This window comes from Plectropomus leopardus, chromosome 19, assembly GCF_008729295.1.
Source record: "Plectropomus leopardus isolate mb chromosome 19, YSFRI_Pleo_2.0, whole genome shotgun sequence".
NCBI lineage: Eukaryota > Metazoa > Chordata > Actinopteri > Perciformes > Serranidae > Plectropomus > Plectropomus leopardus.
In genome coordinates, this window is record NC_056481.1 from 7,441,898 (window position 1) to 7,462,659 (window position 20,762).

The 20,762-nt window shown below is 38.0% G+C and overlaps 1 protein-coding gene across 1 annotated transcript; it reads right to left on the bottom strand.

The window, feature by feature from the left end:
- Positions 1 to 3,526: 3,526 nt before the first annotated feature.
- Positions 3,527 to 19,884, bottom strand: rgs9b (regulator of G protein signaling 9b). Its single transcript, XM_042508071.1, has 18 exons — positions 19,781 to 19,884; positions 16,300 to 16,396; positions 15,608 to 15,658; positions 15,386 to 15,492; positions 14,372 to 14,423; positions 14,235 to 14,293; positions 14,083 to 14,159; positions 13,911 to 13,992; positions 12,617 to 12,679; positions 10,800 to 10,829; positions 10,590 to 10,651; positions 9,436 to 9,549; positions 9,219 to 9,334; positions 8,918 to 9,005; positions 8,141 to 8,362; positions 7,071 to 7,188; positions 5,143 to 5,546; positions 3,527 to 3,758 (listed from the first exon to the last, which is right to left on the bottom strand). The coding sequence occupies exons 1-18, from the start codon at positions 19,847 to 19,849 to the stop codon at positions 3,596 to 3,598; spliced, it is 1,974 nt and encodes a 657-aa protein (XP_042364005.1). The 5' UTR covers positions 19,850 to 19,884; the 3' UTR covers positions 3,527 to 3,595.
- Positions 19,885 to 20,762: the final 878 nt, after the last annotated feature.

Below are 20,762 nucleotides of genomic sequence, written 5' to 3' on the forward strand. Positions count from 1 at the left end.
GCTTTTTTATGTAATCTGTAATCTATTTGGACAGCAGATTGTAGTATGATCCTGTTCACCTTTGTTTATGTGGTAATTAAGTATCAGCATATTCACCATAAATACCCCCAAGGCCTTGCTATAGGCTCTGTTTATTAATTTTTCACATAATGTAAATAATATGAGAAACATTTGTGTAAAAATTTTTCCAAAAGATTTTCTTTTACTATTCCAGGTTTCAGTGAAGTGATGCATCTGAGTCTTTGATTCCTATCCAGCAGCTTGCATTACATTATGAAAATGTTGCCTTGATCACATTGCCATTGTTGTATCGCCACCTAGTGGAAAATCACTGCCATCACCACTAACTGAGGCTGGAGAGAAATATTTTTGCACATTGGAGACAATAATTAAGTTAAACAGAAAATCATTTTAAGGGTCAATCCACCAAAATTTGCTTAAGAAAGTTTGTTTGTTAATCAAGCAAGTTTAACAGACTGATTAAAGGACAAATGTCTTTGTCCCAGACCCATACTGATTCTGTTTTTAGTATGTTCAATATTAGGAAAGTGACAAAAATGAAGTATACTCATAAACGTCACACTAAAAAAATCCTTCATTTAAGTTTACTGTTGATGCAAATGCAAAAGTGTTCAAACTGTGGACATGTAGCTTCCTCCTGCCTGCAGTTACACTGCCAGTGACATCCTGAAGACACACAGTATGTCCCAAAAGCATAACATACTTATTCTATACTATTGATTGTGATTAGTTTTCATTGGAACTACTTTTTAATCAAAGAAATAATCACTGTATGTAAACTGCTAGATTATCCAGTGCAACCAGGACACTGTTTCTAGAAAGAGACACATAAATACCATTCATCTCTGTTTTTTCAAGGGGAGACAAAACAATCTGACAACCTGGGTAAATAAAACCCAAACTATCTGCATGTCCAAATAAGTGAGCAAATAAAAGGTGAACCCCCTTTAAATGAACATATATGTTATGAAGAAGCTGAACCTTTTTTTGTTAAGACAGTCATTTATTGAGGCACTTGACACAAGCCATGGAATGTACAAATCAAATACAACAAATTCAAGGTATTTTTCACATTCTTGCATCTGTAAACATGGTAAAGATTATACATTCAGACAGTTAATTCACATTGTAGTGTTTTCCCCCCGCCTCCTGTTAATGGAGAGAGAAAAATATCGACACCTCGCTCAGAGTAGTGCACAGTACACGACAGCTACAAAACAGCAGTAGAGCCAAATACAAAACTATCACTGACCCCCTCTGTTACTCTTCACTCATGAAGACTGTCGAGAGAAGATTGGCAAAAAAGCGAAATGTAGACAAGCTGTTCATGTGCTCCCACTTAACCTGAACTGCATCTATTCGGTCATTTTCACAAAATGTGTGTAAGAGGTAAATTGCGGATGAGGCATCTAAGTCTAGCAGCACAAGAACACTTCTCTACTTCAGAAAACTGATCATTAATCAATAAATATATAAATACATTATAGTTTAAGCAGGCATGTGCACAGGCAGAGTTCAAATGTGTCTCTTTGCTTTGGCTTTTCACTCTCTGGGATGTAAACATTAGGGTTTTTTTGTATTTATGCTTATTGGCAATTGCAAAAATCTCCATTTACATTTTTTCTAATCTTGTGTCCCTGATGTCTGTGCACATACCAGCTCCGAAAAAAACATCTGAGGCCACAAAAACAAAATATTTCAGGTGTTAAAAGGTGAATAAGGCTGCTGTCCGGCTACTGTTTGTTCATAAATACAGAATGAGGTTTGAATGTGAAAGCTACAGCTCAAGTTTTCAAAAACTCGTGTTTACACCCTGTTTTCCTCTGGTAGAGCTGCGCCTCACAAAAAAACTATAAACATCCAACCTAAACAGCTGGCTCAGCTGGTGCTCACATCAGTAAGGGTTAGTGTCAATAAGGCTGTGAGTTAAAGGAATACTCCACCAAAAACAGTATCAAACACTTAACTGCCTGTTGGCTTTGCACCAAATGTGCCAAAATATGGTTGAATACAACTTTTTTTGCCAAAAACACTAAGATCATGTTGTTAGTATTTTGCCTGGGGAATATAGGACTTTAGCCCTTTGAAACCCATGCAAATTGGCTTGGTTTGATTAAAAAACATGGAAAAAAATGGGATGTAAAACTTGAAATGAAAAAATGACCAAAAAATGAGTAAGAAATTAGCAAAAGTAAAAGTAGATCACGTGAAAATTAGCAATAGATAAATAAATTTGAAATGTAAAGACACAAAATAAAGCATGAATATTGCCAAAAAAAATGATTAACAATTATAATTTTGAAAAATATTTTTAAATATAATTAATGAAGCTCTCTAGACATTTTTAACTGCTTTTTTTTAAAAAAAAAAAAAATCCCAAACCTACTAATTTCTTGCAATTTGTGGGACATTTCGTGCCTAGTCGGTCATTGCATTTATTCCCCGAGGTATTTGAAAGCAATCAAACCAATACGACAGGGCTCAAAGGGTTAAATAGCCTGTCAAAGGCCTCTGAATACATCACAAGAAAACTGATGTCGATCCAGGTTTCAAAGGGTTAACAACTTGAGGAGGAGTTACATTATAAAATTACATAAAATTTACTCATCATGGGTTTTTTTTCTGCTAGAATTATAATCCAGGCTGTGCCAAGAAGGCTTTGAAAATCAGCCCGAAACAAACATAATTTAAAGGGACAACCTGGACCTTATTATCTCAATGTTTTCAACAATTTTTGAAATTGGTTCAGTATAGATTGAGACTGCTGCACTGTAAGTCCTTGGGGTATTTGTACTCTGTCAGTTTACCTCCATTAAATGTGCTCATTTTTGTCACTCACAGATTATTGTTATTATGAGTGTCTGACAATATTATGGAAAGGATTCCTATAGAGATACACCTTTTTTGTTAAAGAGTAAGATCCTTTTATTTAACCAGTGGTCACGTTTTACAAAAAAGGAAAAACAAAGTCTGCACACTAGACCACGCACCCGTACACATAAGTTTCTCTTAAAGAAAATATCACTGGACGGTAAAAGAATGAAGAATAAAATACAAAACAAAGACTTTTTTTAATCTCTAGTCAAACATTTCTTCGGGTGGAAGTGTCGCACTGGAGGATTCAGGACTCAGTGATAAACAGCTGTGGAAAAGTGTGCGTATTTAGCCATATTTTGGAGAAACTGTGTTGGAAAATACTGAGCGTGGACAGTGGAGAAGAGGATTACGCTGCAGCAGACATGAAACTGGGTCTTTTCAGGCCCCCAGGCAGCGCGTGTTTGACACTCTTAACATTCAGTAAGTTTCCTTTAAGGAGTTTAAAGTTGGACACAGTAAGTTGATGCTCAGTCTAAACAGCCAGCGTCCCCGAGTGACCGTTTCGTGTCATGTTTGGTATTGATGTAGTTTGTGACCTGGTGGTGAGAGTGAGGCCACATTTACACAGAGATTTCCCCCCTTTATGCTCCGTATGAGATCTTTTATCTCTGTGAGAACATAGAGAAAACCTGCCTGCTCAGACAGACACAGATTCAAACGCTTGTTTTTATTTTATACTTGCGTAAAATGCAGCCGATTAGCCCGTCCCGTTCTGTGGGGTGAGGCTCTCCCAGGGACAGATGATCTCTTTGGCTCCCACTTCTCCCCGAGAGGCGGCCCTGCTCTCCTCGTCCTCGTCCTCAGACTCTATGGGGTAGATCCGGCACTCTGGAGGAATATCCACTTTAATCTGGAAGAAACTGCGGAGGGTTTGCAGAAAGGATTTGGTAAAACATGTGCCTGATATGCGTATTTGGTTGAAATACAGTGCAGGCAGAAAGCATTAGCTCTAATGCAGAACATTGGATTTGGAAATGTAAAATTTAATATGACCTCGAAGTGCACACTTTCAGCTTTGATTTAAGGGTGTCTTCCTGCACATCAGATAAATCCAGTCTCCTATTTTTTCATTAGTTTGTCTGCTTTTGTTTTCACTTGCTGGGCTTATTATTAAGATGTTTTCTTGGTTTTTGGGTTTCAGTTTACTGTGTTTTCTCCTCTTGTGTTCCTGTGGTTCCCTTTCCTCGTTTACCTCCACACCTGCGCTGCATCAGCCTCGTTAGTCCTTCCCTGCTCCTCAGTTTCAGACCTCTCTGCTCTGTTTCTCCTCCTGCACTTCACCCCCTTGTCAGACTAGTTTATTTAAGTCCTGGTTTTCAGTTCAGTCTTTGTTGGCTGTTTGATTTATTTGTGTGATTTTCAATTATTGTGTCCTTGGAACAAAGGGTGACATTTTTGAGTCCCTTTTGAGAAAAAGCAGTTTTTTTCCCAACTAGGATAGTGACACAAAAAGCACCTGTTTGGGGTTTTTTTGACAGACATTTCTGAATTTTTTGTCAGGAGAGTGGCAATAAAAGGAACTGTTTTTACAGAGACATTACTGCATTTCCTGCCAAGACAGTGTCATCATTAATGGTTGTTTTATAAAGAAGCATTGCTGTTGTTTTCCACTGAGACATCACTGTATCTCCAGTTGTTTTTTTTCACTAAGAATTTGCTGCCTTTCCAGCATCTTTTTAGCCACCAAACTGTCACTGTGTTTCCACTATGGAAAGCATCACAAAAAGTGGCTGCTTTTTGCACTAAGACATTGCTGCATTTCCTATAGGGATAGCGCAACATGTTCTCATCCCAAATAGTCACATTTGCCCCTTTGCAGAGGACTTCCACGTCTACATATTAAACTCTAAATATCCTTCTGCGTCTGCTGTTGACATTCCAGGATGGTGCATGTAAACAAATGCACATGGAGGGCTGACAATGCATGTGGTTGTGCACCACCAAAAGCTGTTTATTTACCAAAACAACGCTGTGTTTCCTGCAGGAACAGGGCCACAAAAAGGCAAATAACGTAATGCTTTTTTGCCTAAACTGAATTACAGTTTCAATTATCTTCTTATATAAAAACGTACAACTGTAAGGTACCCATGACTCGCAGAAACGTACAATGCCAACATTTATTCTGGCAATAGGGTTAATAAAATAATCAATATTAATTAATAAAATAATGTGATCAAAGAGAATCTGACTGAGCAGTTAGTGAAAGGACCGTTTTTTGTGTGTGTGTCTTTTTCTCACACTCACTTTCCAATCCGTCTCGGTGGAGCCTGGCTGGGCTGATCGGGGCTGATCGGCTGAATGCGGCTGCTGGTCCCGGCAGCTGAGTGGCATTTGGGCGACAGGCTGGCGAACATGGTGGCGGGGGTGCAGCCACGCTTCAGCAGGCGACGCAGAGACAGAGCCATGCGAGACTTGGACACATTTCCACCCGCGGGGGCCCGAGCAGCAGGTTTCCCCTCGCCTTCTCCGTCACTGGCCTCCACTCGGCGCTCAGAGGCCGAGGTGCTGTCCAAGGCCACGCTGATGGGAGAGGGGCAGGCTGGGCTGTGAGCCAGGAAGGGGAGAGGGGGTGAGGCGTTGGCAGCGGGGAAGTCAGTGATGCCAGAGTAGACGGCGAGGTGGGGGACGGGAGTGGTGAAGCGGCACAGCTGTGAGGTCAAAGGGCAACAGACACAAGTCAGAGGGCATCGAGAAAGAAATATGTGTGTGCATTTTAAAAACAGGTTCGTTTAAAATGATTTTTTTTACTCAAACTTCATGATGATCAGAACATGTTCATACAGAAAGGATAGAGCATTTATACTAAGTAGGCCTATGTAACCGGATATTAAAATGTACGGAAGCTAAGAACGGACATTTACCATTTTTTTTTAAATTTTTTTTTTTTAATAAGATCAAGTTCATTATTTTGTTATCTCGAGAAAACAAAATTGATTTTCCTTTTCGGGTTAATTTATGACGATTATAAAGAAAACAAAAGGCCAGTTTCACAAGATAATGAGATAATTTATCACATGACTTTTGTTTCTCGAGATCAGGAGATTTTCATAAACAATGGCTCATTTGGCTGCAGTATAATTATTCCAAGATCTCAAGAAAATAGGCCAATTCCTCAACATATGAAGATAATTTATCACTAGAAAACAACATTTATTTTGGTATAATTATACTGCAGTCAAGTTAGCCCTTGTTTATAAAAATCCAGTAATGTAAAAAACGCTTTTTTTATCTCAAGTAATCTGCCTTTTGTTTTCTCGAAAAATGGGCATAAATTAACCCATTAATTAGATAGATAATAAGATAATTCATCACAGATGAACACCTTTTGTTTTCTCTTTGGTATTTTAAGATACATTTTTTTTCTTAGCCTCTGTAACAATCATGCTTCAACTGACTCTTTTTCTCCGATGAACGGTCCACACAAAAACCAAACCACATGAAAACAATGAATGAACGACAAACAGATAAACATGAGGAGGTTTTTGGGTGTTTTATTGGTGAGCGATGACAAAGAAAACATACAGAACACCGTGAGTGGAAACAAACGGGACATGTGTCATGAAAAAACAACATGAGAGACAGAGTTACAGCTGGTATGGACAGAAATGTCACAGATGGCAACAGATGTCTCAACAAGCCTGCAGTCAGTTCACCACATGACTCGTGTAGAGACATGTGAGTAGTTATGTGTTTAAAGGTTCAGTTCAACCAAAATCTGTTCGCATAAAAGTTGCTTATTTACACGGAACGACATTAGCTTTCATTTGGAGTTTTTTCTGAACATCAATTTTCTCTTCAATGTTATTATTATTAATATTATTATTATTATTATAAATATTAAAACCGAAGACTGTAGAACCAAAACAGGCTGAGAGATGCTACACAGCTCCCTAGAATTAAGGGGGTTAAATGCAGTCAGGTGATAAATCTCAGTAAGTTTAATACTATGAGCGACCCCTTTCACATTAAGCATGATCATTTGATCCACTATCATTATACAGCGACTTTAAACGCATTAAAATGTAAACATTGTTTTTAAGAAATAAACTGCAGCATCTATTTAAATGCCAGTAAATTATTCAATAAAATCTCTGAGCATTATGTGTTAATGTTCATTTTTTAGGAGGAGGAGGCGGGGCCTCCTTGCCCTGTTTGCTGAGTTTGCTCATGACCTGCGTGATGTCAACGTTGGCGGCCATCTTGGCCCTCTGCTCCTGCTCCATCTGCCGCAGGATGATGGGACTGAGACTGGGCCGTCGCTTCTTTGCATTCTGCTCCAACTGGGCGTCACTGGAGGACAGAGGACAGAGACACAGGAGACAAGAGGAAGGGGGGTAAGACGAGATGAAAATTAAGTTTTGGAGAGTGATGGATGTGGTCGTTTCGGGAAGCTACAGGGACACTAATATCAGCCAGAGAGATGAGAAAAATAAACTTTGTTAATGTTAAGTCATTCTTTTCAGAGAATAATCAATTCTTTGTTCAATTTGTTCAATAAGCCCTTTGAAACCTGAACAAATTGGCTTGATTGATTGACATGTTACGAGTTAAATAACATGACATTTAGCACAAAAGAGAAAAGAAAAAAACAATTTATATAAATATAGATATAGATAAAATAGCTATTATTAATACTAATAATAATAATAGTTTTTCTGTTTTTTTTACCCTATTTTCTATCATTATTATCTAATAATTCTCCCATTTAAATACTAATTTTCAGGTCATTTTCTTGTCTTTCCTAATTTCTTAAATTTTTTTCTTGCTTGCAATTGTTTATCTATTTTTTTTATTTCTTTTCTTTATTTTTGTTTATTTTACCTTTTTAATATATGTTTAATCTATTTTATTTCCTTTTTATTTCTGGTTTGATTGCTTTTATTGTTTCTGTTGTTTGTTTTGGTATTTCTCTTTGTATTATTTTACACTGATTACACTGACGTTATGCATCCTGCAACTTGCGTTATTTGTGCTCTGGTTTTAATTTTATCCCAACTCGGCCTTAGTTTCTTCTCGCTTCTATTAAATAGGACTGTTTAGCTTTCTGTTGTATCGCCATATATCACACTTCTGCTTTGCCTTGTTTGTCAAAACACTTTGTAAACTCTGCTTGTAAAGGTGCTATATAAAGTTATTTCACGTTCCAGGTTTCAAAGGGTTAAAGCAGATCATGGCTCAAAATTGCCTGAAGAAGTACCATTAGTTAAATGCATAAATGTGTGAATTAAAAACGGGCAGTCACGTGAAATGATGCTCCTCAGGACAGACGGCCTTCTTCATCGTTTCCTTAAACACGGGAGATTTCTGGTAGCGGCCGTACGAGTCCTTTTTCATGAGCATGTAGATGTGAGTTTGGGCTGCGTCCAGGACGTATCTGTGTGGGTGTTTCAGGCCCTTCACTGTGATTTCCATTGTTTTTCCGTCGATGTTGATCCACCGCGGCGCTCCACGAGCCAGGAACGTCCTAAAATCAGAAAGGGTTAAAGAAACCGATGAAACACAAAGTGAGTCAAAACAGCCGCTGAATTCTTCAGTGTCAAAAATATTCCTGCAGCTGCTCAAAATATGACAAACTTTGATGATATATTCTTTTTAAATTTAATTATCAAACAGTTTTCAAAAACACCAATTTTACAGCTGCAGTTAGCTACGGACAAAATTTTGATTTAAACTGTGATTAATATTAAGATAAATCATTTCCAATTATGAATGTAATAAGCAATCATTTCCAATATTAATTAATCTGCAGCTTATTTTTCAGTTAATAAAATCTTAGAAAACAGTGAGGAAACGTCCATTATAACTTCCCAAATGTCTTGTTTTGTCTAAACAATAGCCTAACACAAAACAATGTTCAGTTTACATTTATATATGAAAAATACAATTAATAATCAAAATAGCTGCTGATTATTATTCTGTTAATTGATTAATCGACTAATTGTTTCAGACCTATCTCCAAACTCAACATTCACCAGTGAAGACAAACACACTTTGCACAGAGCATAAATTAAGACATTACTTGTATATATGCTCTGCTTTCTCTCTCATCGTCGCAGCTTCGCCCCACTTCAGATCTTCGCAGCCTTCCCAGAATGCCAAGTTCTCACCTAAGATGGATCAGAATAGAAAAGAAATAAAATAGAAAAGAAAACACATTCACCACACTATTCTTATCCCCTTTTAATGGCTGAAAAATTAACATTGTGTGACCAAAAATAAATCCACAGAAAAGCAATTTCACAACAATAAGCCCTCTGCAATCAGTGCTGTTCCAATTATTTTTTTCTCACGTAGTCTTATTATAATAACGGCCGTCATACCGCTGAACTCTTTCTTCAGGAAGAGTCTGAAATCATCTCGTCCTCGTGGGTCTGAGAGCAGCTCGGCGAAGCTGAACGTCCACCTCTCCACTCGCATTTTAGTTGGTATTTCCACACTGACACGCATACACACAGATAAAAAGAATAAAAGGGGCAATTTATTTTAAATTATACTCTGAATAGCATGCAGATTATGTATTGTCCACAGCTGACTCACTTGGGCATGTTCAAGGTCCAATACGTGACATCATCAGTGAGCCAGGGGTTGCTGGGAAGACACTTGGCGAGGAAAGGGTCGTGGTTGTAATAGGTGGCGCAGTATTTCACCAATCTGCAAGAACGAGGAGAAATAATTTACTGTCTGAATCTTACCAACAATGACACGACGCTGTAAAATCTGACAAACTGCATTTACTTTTTAAAAAAATCTAGTCTCTGATCTCTAAAAAATGTAAGAAAATATAATTAGTCTTAATATATCTTAACTTTATATCTAATTGTTAAGTTTACTTAAAATCGAGTTATATTTACTTTATTTTGTGAAGTTTTTGCAACTTAAAATAACAATTAAATCAGTCTTTCTGAGTTTTAGCAACTTCAGTAAATTAAGTCTACTGTGCTATATATCTGTATTCTGCTGGTTACAAACAAATCAGTCATATTTGTATTTGCTGGCGCGGAGGCATTTTTAATAAATGAAACAAGATTTTAAAGTCTGGGTAAAGTAAATTCAGATATTTGTTTCAAAACACATTCTAAATGTTAGAAACTGATTGTTGAAAACATGTTACAAAAATCCTTTACTATATAGTACTGAATTGAGTTAGACGGTTGACGGTTTTATCACCATTTTCCTGTTTTAAGATTTTTTGGGCGGGCCTAAAACCATAGCTCGATGACACACTGGAGCTATACTCAGCATAACCCCGCCCCTGACAATGTAGCAGTATAAAAACGAGAAGCATCGTTAGCATAGTCCCGCTCCTCCAGCGGACACACCCCCAGCGTTTCAGATCAGAGAATACTGTGCGTTTTTCATGATTTTGAGACCTTCTTTTACATACTTGGCAATTTTTTTGGTCAGATGTTTAAAAACACATCTTTCTGTGATGTGACTAACTCAGAACACATTTTAATTATCACTTTACCCAGACTTTAAGGATTTTTACAGTCTTGGTGAAGGTGTTTACTCTCTTCACAAGACACTAAACCTATAGCTGCTGTATCTGCATCATCTGTGCGTGACTTTCACCTGTCCTACCTGCACGTGTGGAGATGCTATATTGAGGCACTTCTATATGATGAAAGCAATCAACAGTGACTGGTCTGTCACAGATAGAAGCACACTGGGAATATGATGGACAATCTTACGCGCCAATGGACACAGATGACTTCACTCTGGGCCTCATGATGGACTGCTGGGTGAACATCATCTACAGGGAGACGGGGGAGAGATGACGGCTATAAAAACGTCAAGAAAACAGATCTGTCTCTGCGGATCACTAATGGTTAACGCAGCTGTTGGTTTAGATGAGACAGGATGAGAAGAAAAAAGTTGGAAAAGAGAAAAATCTCACTCACGATTCTGTTGTAGAAGTCGGGTGTTTTGGCCTGCGGAGGAAAAAATATTAAATGTTACAATACAGATTTTCTGCCATATAAAAAAAATAATCTAGTAATCTACATTCTTATCTAATTCTTATTTTTATTGCATTTATAACACAGATCCCATTTCTCATTTTTTATTTACAATCTGCTTATATATTGACTATGATGCACATATTTCTCTATTTCCATATAAATATTGTTCTGTATTGTACCGTAATGCAGCAATTTTATTACTTCTATTTTCTACTTCTCTGTGCTTGAGAGAGCGGTTCGAACATGACCCAATTTCCCTCGGGGATCAATAAAGTATTTCTGGTTCTGACGTAGACACAGAGGGATGCTTTGCTGGCTTTGTGCTCTATTTCTTTTTGAGGGCCATTGTGAGTGTTAGACCTCGACAGTGAGGACATTTTGGATAATTCTGACTTCTTTTAACAGGCGTTTGAGAGTTAAAAAGAGCATTTTAATGATTTAGCATTGCATTGCTATAACGTTGTCGGATTAATGATGGAAAATTTAAACAAAGGATCAAAACTGATGCAGCAGAAGAGATTTTTTTTTTTTTTATTCCAGATGTTCTTCTTCATCGTCAAAATTTGACGCCGACATTACCAAAAACTGCCAAAGGTTTGGTCAGGCATTTTTGAGTGAAATTTACTTATTTATTTTTTGCATGTTTCATCTCGTCCCGCTCTTCTGTGCTATGCGCGGCAGGATTAGGACAAAGAAGTTAGGTTAGGGTTAATATCAGACAGGAGATCAGCACACTGTATTAATGTTCCAAGTAATTTTAATTGTCTTGATTTTTTTGACAATACGTGAAGTTCAATCGAAACCTTGCTCATTTAAAATTACTGGGAGCTTTTAAAGCAGTGTGCAGATCTCCTGTGTGATTCTTGTCTTTGTCTGATTTTGTAACTGTAAAAGTGTTTTTAATAAATAATAATAATGGACGTAGCTGCTGTGACGTCATCCATTGGTATGTGGATTCCCATTTTAAAGAGTTTTGCCTTCGCAGTTTTGTTTTTTTGGAGCCTGTAGTGACTGTAGCAACGCCTCACAGACATCCTGTCACTCAAAGTAACCTGCTCTTAATTATGTGTAACTTTGCGCTTCAAAAAAATGTCAACGGATGACTTACATAAAAATTCACTGCCATCAATATTAGCTACAGAGACCAAAACGTAAGGTTAAGAATTAGGTTTAGGATGACATCATCATGTGATGATTCAGTCTCTCTATTTCTTTGTGTTTTGCCCTCAGCGCTGACCTTTATTTCTATACAGTCTGGTTTATTTTGGAAGGCTAGGGGGCTGTGCTTTTTGTGTTTTTGAGTTTGTTTAAAAATCCAGAAAAAAAAAGTATTAAAGAAACACGAATTAGGTTAATGTCCAGGCTACGTTAAGGGTTAAGCATGTAGTTGTGATGGCTAAGGTTAGAGTTAGGATGTAGAGAATGAATTATATTAAACACCAACACGAGGGTTTTCTCTCTGTGTGTGTGTGTGTGTGTGTGTGTGTGTGTGTGTGTTAATAACCACTTCAAACGAATACAAATAGACAGCCAGGGGAAAAAGCCTGTAGAAGAGCAGAGAAGAAAGGAGAAGCTAATTTTAGTGAAAGACGAGTTAAATGATTGACACAGCAGACAAACGGGGAAAGAAAGAGGTTGAAGACAAACATCAGGCATCCTTTACTGCGAACGTATCGATGCGTTAAAGCCTCTTACTGAATATAAGCTGATTGGCAGGAATTATGTTCATACAGGTCACACAGAGACTCACCTGTTACCTCGTCTGCGTTTGGATCTACTAGTCGATCCAGTCCGTAGTCCATGGCGCTCACTGTCCCTGGCTACACACACAAACACACACACACACACAGCGGCAATTTAAAAAACGATCTCACAATGTGTGTTTACCAAAGGACTCATTAATTAAAGCAGATGGCTGTTTTATGATGCTAATCACAGGCTGCTAATGTGTCACACTATTCCCAAACATCCGAGAGGACCGTCACATGGAAAACGTGATTTTGTGAATTCATTGTTGGACGTTACAGGTTGAAATCATTTGTTTCCAGCAGATGCTTTAAAAATGCAGCGCTGTCCCTCGACCATGATATTATCTGAGACAGAGAGCTGACTCATTTATTTAACTCCTTCATACGCAACTTCTAAGTATTCGCGCTGTATTTTAAGTAAGGGATGAACTTTCATTTATAAAACCTCAGGGAGCTATTTTTATTTATTCATTTTTTTATTTAAATTTTCACTGGCTACAAAAAAATAGTTGCTGGGAACTTGTTGCACATGATGTTGAAAGTTTCAGTTTTGATTAAATGTTTGCTAATGGCATTTTAACAAGGTTATGTGTTGGAGTTTGTTATATTCCAAATTTGAAATATTAACCAAAATATTTTCATTTTTATTTTAAATGCATATTGTTCCAAATATCAGTTATCAGTGTCATTAACAACTAATAATCAGTATCAGTATTGGCCCTGAAAAAACAATATCTGTCAACCCCTAATTAATAGAGTTTGACCTGAAATAATAAACATCTGGACATCAAGGTTATGTAATAAGTTATGTTGTATGTAATAATGTTATGCCAGCTGATATTTGCTTGAGTGGGATATAAAATGACCACACAACAAAACGGCACACAGTGAACTTGAGTCTTTCTGGGAGTTTTGAGGAGCATCGGGGCTGATCCGTAACGCAGCGTCATCCTCAACCAACGGAGGGAAACTCAGGATGCCGCAAGAATGAGGTGCAAACCGCTGCACCACATTCTCCTACGCAGTGTGAAATATTAATCAGCGGTGCCCTTTTCCTCTGACTGGACATGTAATGGTAATGAGGCATCATGGGTAGAGATAATGAGATACCCTGGGAAGTATCGAGGTGGAATGCAATTTATTTTCAGATGTCTCTGTCTGCTGGAAATCCACTGTTATCTACACGGAGCTGCATCCTGTGTTTGTGTGTCTGATAACTATCTGTCTGTGTGTGTGTGTGTGTGTGTGTGTGTGTGTGTGTGTGTGTGTGTGTGTGTGTGTGTGTGTGTGTTTGTTTTCTCACCGGAGGTCTGTGAACCACCCAGTACGCTCTCTCCTGGCAGTCAAACACCACACGATCCGGTTTCTTCCTCTCCTTTGCAGCCCTGAAAGTGACACACAAAACCCCGGAGCATCGTAACACCTTCTCGACCTCCAAACTGAGCGATGTCTTTGACGCTCACACAAACACCTACCTGTACTGTTCTTTGGCTTGCATCACGATGAAATCCCATTTATGATTCATCCACTTGTGAAGACGGTTATACTGCTCCTGAAGACATTAAATAACAGCTCAGTAAATGCCAGCGGACAACGTGAATCACTCTCGTTTCGCCCTCAGCCTCACCTGCTCGTGCAGCTCCAGGACTCCCTTCTTACGGATGTTTCTTTTCGCCAAGTAGATTGCTTCAGTGATGATACAGAAAGTGTGAGTTTTGGTAACAAGATGTGAGATACAAAGCGTATTACATGAGTCACACTCACCATAATCTGTATCCTCAACAGGCCACTGCTGTGTGGGCCAGAAGTACGGTGTCTGAAGAGGACAAAAGTCAGAAGTTTTACTGTGATTTGTTTGTCACAGACCAGCATCAAAGATTAATGTATCTTTGCAAAGGAAACCAAAGCAGACCAATTTAAATGGATAGCAGTGGGTATATAGTGGGGCTGTATGATATACTTATTTGTAGTCAATGTATCATCTATTCCCACCAACATCAGTGTGTGCATGTAAGTTTTTAAACAGGACTAAATCTGCTAAATATAGGTGATTGACTGCATTCCCACTGCCAGTGAACGCACAGCTGCATCACACGAGTCTGCCTTTCTGTCAGCTAGAATGTGTGTGTGTGGGGGGGTGTTTTGCTGGTGTGTCTGTGTGACATCACAGACAGGCAGGAGAACAGGTGAACAGAAGACAGCAGGACGAACAGAGGTCTTTGAAAACTTCCCAGCGGTTTCTTCTCTTTACATGTCGCCTACTTATTCAGTGTCTGTTTCAAACTCAGTGCAGACTAACTTGGAACAAATGTTTGAATGCAGCTTGTGAGGAAACGGAGGGTAATTAGTGACAACACATTATTGCATCTCGCTGGTTAAGGAGCTGAAGTTACTGTGTTCACCTGGGTGTTGTGTTCCCATTAGTGCCAACTGGAGCCGAATAAAAAAGCGATAAAAACCCGTATCCACTGCAGTCATTTGACCCTGGTGTGAATGCCAATCATATGCATTCCCGGGTGTAGCAGGTTTTTTGTGCAGTGGGAATGATGTTTTACATACAGTAGCCGATGGTCAGTGTGTGCAGAAACAGACAGAGCGCACACCTCACAGGGGTTGAACATATTTTAGTCACTTTAAAAAAGGCCTATCTAAAAAACTCTGTAACTGGCATGCAGTTATGCAAAAATTTGCAAATGTTAATTTTAATGCCAGAAACGCTCCAGGCAGCAGCGGAGTGGGACCAGTGGCAATATATGGAAATGTGAAATGTGTGTTTACCTGGAAGCGATAGAGCGATGCATCCGGTTTGATCACTAAGCGTTTGTGGTCTTGTAACGGGTAGATGTATCCTAACGCCACCAGCATGGAGCCCAAACTCCTCGCCTCTGAGGACAACAGGCAGAGAGACAAGCAGGAGTTTAACAACAAAAGACACTTTCAGCTGACTCATCCTTCATTTCATGAACACACATGAAAGACTTGAGCTGTCTCTTCTCTCACCTTGTGTGTCTATTTGAAATCTGTCAACTAACCACGAAATGATGTCCTCACCTGAGGAGGAGAGATGGAAACGATAAGTCAGGGGTAACCAAGTGTCCAGCACCAGTTTTACAAAAGCAGCTCTGACAGGAGAAAATAAGAAATAAATGCCTCTAAATGCCAGAGCCCTGATAGTCCACGGTTGACTGTCTGTATGTAGTTCTTCCAAAAAAAAGAAAAGGAGAGAAAGATGACCGCAGAGGAGAATCTGTTGTCATGTTTGCTCCGTTTCATTCACTCAGCTGTTATAATATGCATTCAGAGCTCAGCAGTGACGTAAAAGTCGAGGTTTTCTCTCCTCCTCCTCTTCCACCTCCTCACCAGCTCTCTGTTTTTCTCTCGTTCCCGTCTCCTGTGTTATTTGCTCTTTTCCTCTCACCCGCTCAATCATCATCCTCCTCCTCCTTCACCTCCTACTTTTTCCCCTCTCCCTGACAGGGAGACGGCGGGGGTTGTCATGGAGATTAAATCTGTAGCTCTCCAGTTTGCGCCCGGAGCTCTGGTGTCCTCCAGTGAGACTATGCAGGCACAATCACTCCTGGAGAACATCAAGAGTGTATACGTGCACTGTGTGTGTGTGTGTGTGTGTGTGTGTGTGTGTGTGTGTGTGTGTGTGTGTGTGTGTGTGTGTGTGTGTGTGTATATATATTTACCAGTGATAGCGTGTGGTATTGTTGTGATAACCAGTCTCTGAGGCTGCGACTTCACTCCTGTTTTGGGGTCCTGCATCTCCAGCAGCACTTTCTCCGCCTGCAGAGGAACGTTATGAATATGATGATTAAAAATATTCTGAAGGGGTGAGCAGAGGTTACTACAAAAACTGATTGAGAGGTTTAACAACAGGTTGTGGGGGCAGCCGTTATGGAGGGAAAATCAGGGCAACTCATACATTTGTGGTTAAAAAAGCAGGTTAAATGGATATGTGGGTGAAATAATTTACTGACTAGGACATAATGGTGATGGTAATTATTATCTTTATCATGCGTAGCATTTCATTTAACCTGTTTTCTGTGTAGCTTTTTGAAACCTGAAAAATCTGCTTGATTTTACTTAAAACGTGAGGAAAAAGTTACCAAAAAAATAGCAAAAAAATTGTAAAAAGTACAAGAAAATAACCTGAAAATTAGAAGAAAAAAGAAAAAAATTAAAGTAAAAGAAATCAAACAAAGCAAACTAAATTTAGAAAAAGGGCTTTAATTCTGAAATATAATTTTAAATAAAGAATTATGATAATTACAAATATAGTTTTTCCCTGTTTTCTTCCCCTACACATTTTCTCAAGCCTTTTAAAAAAATCTATTTAATGAAATAAATATAGATAATTAATAAATTTAATAATTATAAAAATTAAATTTAAGAAATGAAAATTAATTTTGCCGCTCCACTGGCTGCTCTGAGTGTGGCCCTGCTTCCACGCTGTATCCAGATGTTTTGAATACATCTATACTGTAGACGAGGACCTGCTCCTTATGTAGATATAAACGGCTCATTCTAAGGTGACAAAAACACAAAAGTTTTTTTTTCAGGTGAAAAACCCTCAAGAAAACACACTTATAATATTATATTCAGTTTCTGCCAATATATCCCCTTAAATCCTACACACAGGACCTTTAACGCTGCACTTACACGAGGTGAGAGGTTTGTTTATGTCACGGCTTTTGTTTGGCTGGTGTGGGAGGTTTTCGGTGAGTCACTGCCCTCTAAACAGTTCTTTATAGTTATCGAATCATCTGAGGCCGCAGCTCACACACATCCCACGGCTCAGGTGTGAATGGGGAAGGCAAGAAATCACACTGAACATTAATTCAGTTTGTGTGAAAGTGTGTTTGTGTGAGAGAGAGAGTGAGAGCGTGTATGTAGCTGACTCCAGGGCCTGTTTGAAGTGGCTTTGTGCTTTGAAGTCATCCTGGAGAGGCTATAAGCCTTCAGCCTGAGCCCGACCAAAGTGGGCTTTCATGGTCCAAAACACGAAGTTGTCCTGGAAATTGAGTTATCAGAGAGGATTCCCCTGGAGAGCAGGACATTGTGAGCGCTGCATTTGGGCACAATAATAATATTTGCCTAATTACAGTCATAATTATTTCATTTCATGTGCATAGGTCTATGTTTGTGTGAGTCTTAAGCGCACACACACATATACTTATATACATTTTGTATTTTTTATTATTTATTGTGTTTATTCTTATCACTGATCAGGGAGGTTATAATTATTTCTTGCACAATTTCTCTCATGCCAAAATTACTTCATTGTTATAGATATCCAGTTCTTGAAGTGGGTATATGTGATCACTGTCATTATTTTATTATTAATTATTTATTATTTTTTCAGTATGTACAGACTATTTGTTCTTCTGGTGTACCACTGACTTACACACCTATTCACGAATTTTTTTATTTATCATCATAATTTTTAAAATTTTATTCAATATTTTATTTAATGAGTAAGATACATGAAATGATATGACAACAAAATAAAAAATAAATAAATTCTTAATTTTTTTTTCTTTAAAATTTCTATTGTGCCAAAGGTTACTTCACTGTGATAAATATCCAGCTCCTGAGGTGGATAAAATATGACATAGTGCCGTTCTGTTGATGACCACAGCGGCTGGATTAAGTTCTCTGCAGCGTCTGGTTGGTGTAGACGAGAGCGCTGATACTGATCCAGGCTTAACGCTTATTAAACTGAATGACCTTATCACTGGGAAAGGGTTGCAAGAAAACAGTCTAACATTTAGTGTGACAAACAGACACTGAAACCAAGATGACATTTGTTTCGATGTCTTATCATTGTGTTACATCTATCTCTAAATGCTTGGTTCTTAGGGAGCGTTCGTTATTTTTTAGATGGGAGGGAATGGTGAAAAAAAGGGGAAGGCGTGTAAACTTTTTAAGCCCTTTAAATGGCTGTATCTTTTTTTTTAAACCATGTATCAAAGCCATAAACTGTACAAGCAGACCTTATCATTGGATTTTCACATTTCAACAGTCCTTTAACACACATTGTGCGATGAACGCTTTTGTCAGTAAAAAAAGACAAACAAACAAATAACAAGGCTGCATTCAGGTCTGACAAAAACGTTGCAAAACAGTTATTTAAACAGAAAGGGTGGTGCGTTGAACACCTTGTTGGACAAACAAACGAAAGAAGTCAACCCCGAGCTACCCCCTCCCCTGCTAAATCAAGAACAGTCCCTTATGAAACTATATTTTTTTTCACTAATTATGATCATTCGGGTAACCGAAATTCAAATTTGCATGCATGTTAATGCATTGAAACCTAGATTTGCATTACTTTTTGTGCTGCATTTAGATGCCTTTCACACATATTTAAACCTTTGAACCTTTAGCAAATGCAAAAAAAAAAAAGATAACAAATGCTGTGTCTAACGCTTTTAAACTTGGGCGACTTGATTTCTTTCAGAAACATAGAGAGAAAGACAATTACAACTTGATAAGAAATGTCTCGCAAATGGCAAGAAATTAGTAGATTTAGATTTATGTTTTTAATCTAGGGAAAAAAAGGTCCAGGGAACTATATTTCTAATTATTATTTTTAGAATTATGCATAGGCTATTTATATATTCAAAATTATGTTACAGAATTATTATAATTTTCAAGTATTTTTATGGCTTATTTTCTTTATTCTGTTTTTTTTCCGTTTGTTTGTTTTTTTTTCTTGTACTTTTCACAAATTATTGTTGATTTTTATGTAATTTTTTCTTCAGTTGCTCATTGCCTTCTCCCCATTTTTTGAAAGAAATCAAGCCAAGTCAAGTTTTTTGTTTTTGTTTTTGTTTTTTTTTTGTTTTTTTGCTTTTCCTAAAATCACTCTGCCACCTGTGAGCTTTGCTGTTTTTAATCTAGATTAAAAAAATATATAGCCTACACTAAAAACAAATGGAAACAAGCCTTCCTCTGAGGACCTGCAATTCATACAGACAGTTTCAGAAGCTAGCAGTTTATAAAAGCAAATGCAAACACAGTCAGGGTGAATGAGGATCCAGCAGACCACAATAGCCAAAGCATTGCGTTGGAAAATCCACATAAGTGACCATCTATAGGTGCGTCTGCAGGTATCTACCAGCCTGAGCAGAGCTGCGATCATCTCTGATATAAAAAAGAAAAGACTACCTTCTTGAGACAAGCCATCCGTGGTCGGTACCTCTGTCCATGGTCCCGGAGAGTGTTTCTGATGGTCATGGTGTCTGATGATACAATGCTGCTGTCGCCTGTGAGCTCTGTCGTGTGGGGATGCTGGAGGGGAAGTGCAATGATAGATACCGATGCTGCCTTCAGGTGTTCCCAATAAGCTCCTGCTTGGGTGTTGGGAAATTGAGGATTTTATGTTACATTGTTAATTTTCGTGTTGAAGTATACGTCATAATTAAATTAGTTTTAAGCCAATTTGATATATGATAAAAAGCGACCATAAAACTGTATAATATCATGAGGTGGCGTGAAATTGTAATGAAAAAATCTCGAAATAATACGAAAGTTACAGTTTTTTCATTAAATCTAGACAAATGTTCGGCGATATTAATGTTATGAATATCAAAAAGGCTGTTGTTACTCACTACTAATCGAATAAATGAATTCAATAGATAAATTGGTCAACGGTTTCCGATTGCATTGATTATTTGCAGTGCGTTCGGGATTGATTTATCATGTTTCCAACTACAATTGAATGCAGCATACCTAAAGGGGAATCAACCAATCAGAGCGCGGCGTTTCTATCAGTTACGCAATTACGTAAATGAATCAGCAGAGGGCGACATTGTACCACCAGAGCAGCTAAAACAGTCAGTTTGGGGATTTGTTTTAAAAAGTTAACTTAGACACAGTGGTGGAAGAAGTATTTAGATCCTTTACTTAAGTAAAAGTACTAGTACAACCTTGTGAAAATACTCTGTTACCAGTAAAAGTCCTGCTTTGAAAATGGTACATGTAAAAGAAGCCTAACTAAGTCTAATCAGGAAAATGTACTGAAAGTGTTAAAAGTATAAGTGACCAATGCTAGAAAAAAACAACTAACTAAAATAAAATAAAATATTTTTTTTAAAAAAAAGTGAATAAAAAAAGAAGGAAGAAAAAATTCATCTAAAAAATTAAAGAG

Coding starts and splice junctions, on each gene's coding strand:
- rgs9b (XM_042508071.1), bottom strand. CDS start 19,849: ATGACCATCAGAAACACTCTCCGGGACCATGGACAGAGGTACCGACCA. Junction 16,397..19,780: donor GGATGGCTTGTCTCAAGAAG/GTAGTCTTTTCT, acceptor GTTCCTCTGCAG/GCGGAGAAAGTGCTGCTGGA. Junction 12,680..13,910: donor GGGTGGTTCACAGACCTCCG/GTGAGAAAACAA, acceptor TTGTGTGTGTAG/CCAGGGACAGTGAGCGCCAT.